Source organism: Hyposmocoma kahamanoa, unplaced genomic scaffold, assembly GCF_003589595.1.
Source record: "Hyposmocoma kahamanoa isolate Upper Pololo Valley unplaced genomic scaffold, ASM358959v1 240, whole genome shotgun sequence".
Lineage (NCBI taxonomy): Eukaryota > Metazoa > Arthropoda > Insecta > Lepidoptera > Cosmopterigidae > Hyposmocoma > Hyposmocoma kahamanoa.
The window spans coordinates 1,254,865-1,263,326 of record NW_020653757.1 but is presented as its reverse complement, the minus strand read 5'-3'; the positions used below and the strand labels follow the sequence as shown (position 1 = coordinate 1,263,326).

General features: G+C 36.2%; 1 protein-coding gene across 1 annotated transcript; it reads left to right on the top strand.

Moving 5' to 3' along the window:
• Positions 1–216: 216 nt before the first annotated feature.
• LOC113228751 lies at positions 217–8,456 on the top strand (the record flags this gene model as incomplete). Its single annotated transcript, XM_026462116.1, has 5 exons — positions 217–370; positions 2,645–2,868; positions 4,931–5,127; positions 5,688–5,888; positions 8,333–8,456. Coding segments are annotated over exons 1-5 (900 nt in total), but the record flags the coding sequence as incomplete, so codon positions are not given.
• Between the last annotated feature and the right edge of the window lie 6 nt (positions 8,457–8,462).

Here is an 8,462-nt window from a genome sequence, read left to right as displayed (position 1 = left end):
TTTCCGAAAGGGTTTCAGTACCATAGACCACATCCACACGCTGCAGCAGGTTATACAAAGACCGAGGAGTATAACCTGCCATTATGCTTAACGTTTGTGGACTATGAAAAAGCCTTTGATTCGATCGAGATTTGGGCGGTGCTACAGTCTCTACAACGGTGCCACATTGACTATCGATATATCGAAGTGTTGAAGTGTTTGTACAGAAACACCACTATGTCAGTTCGACTCCTGGACCAGTACACAAGGCCTATTCAATTGCAAAGAGGAGTGCGACAGGGAGACGTCATTTCTCCGAAACTGTTCACCACTGCATTGGAAGATGCCTTCAAGTTACTGAACTGGAAAGGATTCGGCATCAACATCAATGGCGAGTACATCACTCACCTTCGATTTGCTGACTATATCGTGGTCAAGGCATAATCGTTGGAAGAGCTTGATACCATGCTCGGTGATCTCAATAGAGTTTCCCAGCAGGTGGGTCTAAAAATGAACATGGACAAGACGAAATTTATGTCCATGTCGTACCAACCCCTATAACAATGGGAGCCTCTACTCTCGAAGCTGTTGACGAGTATGTCTACCTCGGACAAACCGTCCAATTAGGCAGGGTCAACTTCGCGAAAGAGGTCAATCGTCGAATCCGACTCGGTCCCTAGCTTTCGTGAAGCTCCGGGACGTCTTCTCGTCCGCAATACCGCAGTCCTTGAAGACAAGTATCTTCGAGCAGTGCGTGTTGATGTGTGCGTATGAGACATTAAGAATAATAATTTTATGTTAATATTTTTAAGTGTTATAGATCATCAATGCAACAATGTTGATTTTGTTAATACAATTATGGGAGTTGGTTATTATCGTATTTAGGTAAACCTGCACATGCTTTATTTTATTATAGTAACGCGACCTTTTTTTTTTATTTGTTATGCTATTTTTAAATTGATAAACAACAGAAAATGTGGACTAAATTCTTTATTTTTATGTTTCTGCATAAATATTTCATCTTAATAATGATTGGAAGATATTAATGTTTGATTTTTTTCGTTTTGTTTTATGTATGAAAAATAAATAAAGATCCGTTTTATCCATAATAGCCGGATATCCGGATTGAAAAATGTTGATATTCGTTTTATCCGGATCCAGGAAATGGACGGATAATGCAAACCCTACTCGAGATCAACGAAAATAAGAACAAGCGGAGAAAATTTGATACAGATCCGACGTACACAAGCGCCCGATGGCGACTGACGGCGTGTCGTTAAACCGCTAGGCAATTTACAGATTTTGGAATAAATGTGAATTTAATAAGCAATCGAAAACCAAAATTTAGCAGATTCTCTGTAGTAATTAAACGGAAAATATATAAAAATTATGTACAAAGTTAGATATTTTGTTCTTAAATTATTTTTTAATATTTACTTTTATTTTAACTTTTTTTCAACATTTTATATGATCGGATAAAGTACATCGCATCATGAAAAGAATTAAAACGTTCTTTAAACAATATCCTTATTTCTGTATAGTATATTTTTTGTAAGACCGTTATACCGTTAAATACCAAAACCTTTAGAATGTAGCAGAACAGTTTTTCCTGCTTTTCCTTCAGCGACTCGCCTTGAAAAAAAGAATTATAAAATTTCCCAATCTATTTCATAATATCGTTCGTATTATTTTTATGACTTTGACGTATGATCACAACAAAGCTTTGTTGTACCAAGGGTACCTAATTTCTCCGGATCTAAAATGCGTGTTGTACGTTCCGATCTCTTTCCAGGTGTTATGATCAAGACTGACTGACCATGGGACCTGTAAAGAGCTAGAAACTTTGGTTTCTTTGAAATTATAGATAGTCGCGATTTTGTTTCGGAGAAATAGTTTAATTTCCAATATTTAATTTATTATTTCGTGTATTTGAAGCCATGTCAAGTCGCATTTAATGTTGATTGTTGTAATTATTTTTTACATATATTATAATAACATTTTTTTTGTTTCAGTGAGATCATAAAGTAAGTTTTATTTTTTTTGAATTGTTTTGTTTTGGGGAATACTTTTGTTTCAAAATAATTTTTATTTAACACATTTTCTTAATTTAAATTTTCTAGAAATAAATGTTCTTTTCAAATTACGTTTCAACAGCACCGTTCATAATTAAGGTAGGCTTACGCCTGCTTAGAGACACTCGATGTCCCTAACGATATCGGTTATTTTTTTATATATTTTTATAAGTTTTAAAAGCTTTATAATTTTTTACAAATTTTTAAAAAATTTTGTTAATAAGACGCTGCTTAACTAGTTTATACATTTAGGCTAAAATCCATACACAGCCATGTCACACGTATATTAAAAATGGAACTAAGTTACATTGCAACACTGTGAACCCAGTGAAGCTGCAATCGTGTAAAATAGCTACACTTGTATTGAATGTTTTTTATGCTATTCCCTTCTCCATATGCAATTAAAAATGTAACAATGCAAATGCAACTACAGTCATAATCACAACCAAAAATGTACACGCCACGTGTTTCGCAACGGAACGCGTTCGCATAGGACAAGAGGCCAGGAGAGGAAGCGGGGAGGGATGATATAGTGCGTAAGTAAGCGGCGTTACAACGCACCGGCGGCAGCGCCCGTGTGGCATCGCTGTGAGGTAACTTACTTCGATTTTTGCTGCTTCAATCTGTATGTCTTTTAACTTTTTGTCATAATGATACTGACAGGAAAAGACAACGCGCTTTAGAAGAATCTCTGAAGAAAGACAAAGGCACAGGATGCTTTATTCCAAAGTTGGATCCTTTCTCGCCCGAGATCATGGCGTTCAATCAGGATCTGCCCCAAATTGTATGCAATGGCCTGGATTGGGTCAAATGTAACGTAAGTTTTTTCACGATTGTTGATTTGTGCTTATCACGCCTATGTAGCCTCTAGTTTGCGATATGGTCTGCTGATTTGGGGGAACGCTGCTGCAACACATATTACATCACTGTTTAAAACCCAGAAGAAATGTGTCAGGGCCATGTTTGGTGTGGGCCAGCGAGAAAGCTGTGTACCCTATTTTAGAAAACTAAAGATTTTAACCCTACCATCTATGTATATTTACGAGGCCTGTGTTTATATAAAACAAAATCCAGGCAACTTTAATCTAGTGAAAACCAGATATCCCAGGAAAACAAGGAACAAAATAGAAATACGGCCAAAACAACGCCCCACCTTGGAATTTTACAATAGAACGATGTTTATATTGGCACCTAAATTATTTAATAAAATACCAGATGCAGTTAAAGAACTAAATTGTAGGCAATTTAAAATAAAATTACATAATTTGTTAGTTACACAATGCTACTACAATATAAATGATTTTTTAATTGATAACATAAAATGTAAAATTTAACCACTGTGCGTGATTGAAATAAGAATTGTGTAAAATATTCGCATGCCAAGTTTTGGTGAAATGTACGATCTAATAATAATATAGGTCCTAAATATATATATATATATATATATATATAATAAACCTACACCATTGTAAACTACATTTTTCAGCGAATAAATATCTTGTATTCTTGTATTCTTAGTATTTACTTAATTTTTAAATCAACGTGTGCAGCGTGATACCCTAAACCCTCTTCTCAGAGAAGCGACGTCATCGGGTTACACTTATCCACTGCTGGATATAAGCCTCCCCCTGAGCAGGCCGACGCTCCCGGTCCTGTGTCGGCTAACGCTCCCGGTGCTGTGATGAGCCGCTGCCGGCCATCTTTCTCAGGTCGTCCCTGTCATGGTCGTTTGTATTGACGTAGTTGCACTCTAGAACAAGTCTGCTCCATCGGACATCAGTCCTCCTGCAGTCATGTGCGTCACACTGCCACTTAAGGTTACTGATTCATATCTCGCGATCTCCTTCATCGACATCTTACCTTTTTATCACCCTCTTTTCTGTGTCCTGGCCACTTACTTTTTCAATTTTGAATCGGTCTCTAATTACTTTTGTTCGTTATTCTTACTTGGTTCCTTCCGTCGTCACTCCCATCAAAATTCTCGAAGAAAAAGGACGTGTGCATCGTAAACCTCAATACTCAATCATGTAAACCTCACGTATTTTAACTGCTTATAAAGCATTGGATATGTATACGAATACAACCTTTTTTGGGCATTATTGTTGCCCTTTTACCCCTTCTTTTAATAAATTTTGTGTGGCCTGAGTCTTCACTCTTTAATTTCGCTAAGATTGGTCTACAATATAACGCATATAACCTTTGTAAATATCTAAGGAGGGAATACATTAGATCTCATATCTATAACAATTGGTTTCTTAGTATTTGTGACTCACGTTGCTTAAAATATAGTAGTTGTAAAAGGGTTCGTTCAAGAAACTACAGGTCCGTGGGACTTTATTGGATTTTATGTCTCAGGATTGTCTTATCTATATCTTGTCTGGAGCAATTCTGGGCAGAAGAAATGACATGATCTGCGTCTTAACCATCACCCGTTTGTACGTATTACTGCTGGACACGGGTCTCCTCACAGCCGAGGCTTTAAGCTACATTCCGCTGGCCCAATGCGGGTTGGGAATTTCACACGGTTTCCGAGAGTTGTGAACCATTTTCGACGTGCCGTTAATGCTCATGGTAAATTTCAAATTCAATTTCGCACATAAATTTCGGGAAACTCAGAGGTGCGAGTCCAGATTCGAACTCATGACGTCTGCTTGAGACTGCTTGAGAGGCTGTGAGTCAAACCATTAGGCTACCACGGCCTTTTAATCTACTGTTACCTCTTAACCAAGTGACCCCTCGCAGCGCCGAGAATGTTTGTATTTAATTATTAATATTACTGTTTGGCGGCAGTAATGGATACGGTGGCAGTACTTCCTCGGACGAACTCGTTCTCAAGGATCTCTACGGTTACTAAAATAAATAAAATATTATTTTTTCAGCTCAGTGAATGTACGGTAGTCCCGAGTATATTGAATTCAACCAAGGATATAAACTGTTACTTTCACGATATCATTCACAAGACCGATCGTGACTATTACGTTGAACCCATGGCCACATTGATAATTAACGATGAAGTCTTCATAGTTGAAAATTCAGATAATGTGAAAGTTTCGTGCACTGGGAGAGCTTTAGCTAAGTAAGTATACAGTTAGTGAGAAAGATTAGATTACAAGCGAATTAAATACGAAACATTACCAATAATTTTCTTTTCTTATTTTACGTTTTATTTTATGTCTTTTTTTTCCTTTTCATAGATAGTCAAATGAATTTCCTTTTTTTTTTTTTACATATAATTTTTTTCACCATTTTTACAGACAAATCTTGCGAAAAATCTAAAATTCTACACGCATTGTGTTACGGACGGCTGTACGCTTGGCCGGACAGAGCAAGAATGAGTAATTCGGGAGCTCTGATTGGCCGAGCGTCGTTAGCGACCAATTGATAGGGCCGGTACGGTGTGGGAGGCGCCGTGTCGGTATAAGTGAAAATTAATCTCATTGTCTTATTCGTAATTAAGTTGTGATTATGTTCAGTCGCGGTCGATATTCTTGCCATATAAGTCATATATTACATAGATAGAAGAAGTTTTATGAAAATATACAGTCAACTTCCTGAATCAATAAGGAGTTTTATTGAAGAAAAGCAGGATATCGAAGATAGTCGACTGGGTCTCAACACGTTGTATATTTCTTTCAGTGACCGCCCAATGAAGTGGGTAGGTGTAATCTCCGGTTTGCGGTCGACGGTAAAGCCTTTGAATCCTCCACCTGGCAGAGAAAAGACCATCAATGTGCTGATGTTCGGTTTCGATACCACGTCCCGAAATGGTTTTATCAGGAAGATGCCCGAGAGCTATAAGTATTTGTCGATTGATTTAGAAGCCACTTTTTTGACTGGGTAGGTATTGAAACAGGAACAAAGGGAGCAATACTGACTGCTTAAAAAGCTTTTCGTAACTAACGTAATCGACATTTTTAACGAAATTGAGAAAACTTGAGAAACATTATCCCAATCAGCAAAACAAGATCTACAACCCCTTATAAGCGGTTTTTTAATATCTTATTTAGTTTCAGTTTTATTAAGCGAAACTGATATTTTTGATACAAAAAAATTTCAACTGCCAATATCTCGAAAATTATTTTTAAGGTTATTGAATGTCACAGTGTTTTACTATGATAATTTTCAATTATTTTTGTGAAATTATTCCACTAGTTAGTTATAATCATTATAACACAGATCGAAACACTAAGAAAATTCTCGAAAGTTACCAAAATTCAAATACGTTAATAGGCTGCTTCGTTGTGTACCGTACAAGTAGTCAGTGTTAGAAAGTGCGACACAACCGAAACTATGTGCCTAAATTCCCGGAACTTGTGCTCAGTAATTATTCATCCAATTACTGAGCACAAGTTAATTTAAATTGTCAATTTTTGTAAGTTCAAACACAAATACACTGTATTTAGCTATAATCCGGCTATTCTTGTTAAAATATACCTATGCCTACCTATAAAATATACCTATATGCTTAGAATAATAACGCATAGAATGATAGTTTCATATCAAACGAACTGTCACAAGTGAGGCAAAAATCAAATTCATGTAGGCGTAAGCAACTTGTATCTACGCTCGTCGGCACGTTCACAAATATACAAATAATGATGCCATGGAATTGAATGGAAACGCGTTACTTCCTTGTGGAATGTGATGGTAGTATCTATTTTATATTTGTTTGACGTATTTTTACACTCATTTAGTCATTTTTAGCTAAAATTCTTGAGCTGTTCGCGGTGTAAGTGTGTGTTGACCTTGAGCACTGAAGCCCCGCCCGCTCGTGTAGGCTCATTGGGAGCGCTTCAATTTGCCTCACTATATGAATAAAAATTGTTCTCGATACTAGACTATCTCGATATAGACCAACTGTCAAAATAAGAATAAAGAAGGCAATAACGCAATTAATAAACATTAGAACGTCATAACATTCACAATTCAATCATTTTTGGATGATTTTTGGCTAAATTTTATCTTCTTTCACAATAGGGAATCGGATAATTTTTCAGAAAGTGTCTAGAATTAACTAAAATAGATATGTACAGCCATGAAAAATAATATTTTATTAAAATAAAGCTTAATAGTCTCTAAAATGTGCTAAAACTACGTTAAAATTTAAATAGAAACAAATTGGCGCGCAAACGTAACAAAATGTCAAATTGAACGCGTGACGTCATTTGTAGGTAAACAAACTACGAAATCAAGGGCAAGGTGAATTTTATATGTAATTTTCCATATCATTCGGCAGCTAAAATTCGAATACATAATTATTACATTACATAATTAAAGGCACTAGTGAATATAACACAACATTTACTATTTAATTATTAACACATGCTTCGATCTATGTATCCCTCACTGCATAAAGTGTACTTATGTCGAAGTGATCCTCACAAAAGTATATCGCTGAATTTACAGATATTTCGTCGTTTTAGGACCAACCATTTTTTTCGTATGTCGGATTTTCGAGGTACATCAATAAATAGTTTATTTAGGGTAGTTATAGAAGTATTCCTACATTGAGGTACTACACACCAACGATATGTTTTCCGTTCCATAACGACTTCAAACTTCACAAAAACATTAAAATAACACCTTGCCCTTGATTTCGTAGTTTGTTTACCTACAAATGACGTCACGCGTTCAATTTGACATTTTGTTACGTTTGCGCGCCAATTTGTTTCTATTTAAATTTTAACGTAGTTTTAGCACATTTTAGAGACTATTAAGCTTTATTTTAATAAAATATTATTTTTCATGGCTGTACATATCTATTTTAGTTAATTCTTGACACTTTCTGAAAAATTGTCCGATTCCCTATTTATCGATAGAACCATCGACAATAACTACATAACTATTTAAAACTTTATGAAAACTGGCAACCCTACAAATGTCATTTCCTACTTTCGTACTTCGTCTTCAAAAAAGACAGACTGTAGTAGGCTATCCAGACAGCGGAGAAATTCCGACTGTTGCGTCGGACAAGCCGCGTCCTTACCACTGCGGCTACCGCCCCTACATACATTATGAGCACCAGACATCACACTGTTACCAGCAATGTGTTGCCTTGGAGTTCAAAATGAACATTTTTTATTATGAAGTTTGTTTTGAGTTAGGCATTTGTCCATATAGGTAATGTCATTCAGCTCTGTGCATTTTTTCTCAACTTGTCATGTCATCACACTCGTTTGAAACTTTCTTCGACCAGTTTTTTAATTAAGCTGTCATCTATCTGATACTCTACGTTCTACCTAATTCCAGCTTGGTCTCTAGAACTATCATTTGTTTTTTAGTTACAACATCATAGGAGATGGCACTACTGCAGCACTACAGGCTTTATTGACTGGTAGGAACGAACTGGAGTTTCCTGATGCCCGAACGCGCTATGTCAAAACGTTCTTAAATAACAGCAAGTTCATTTTC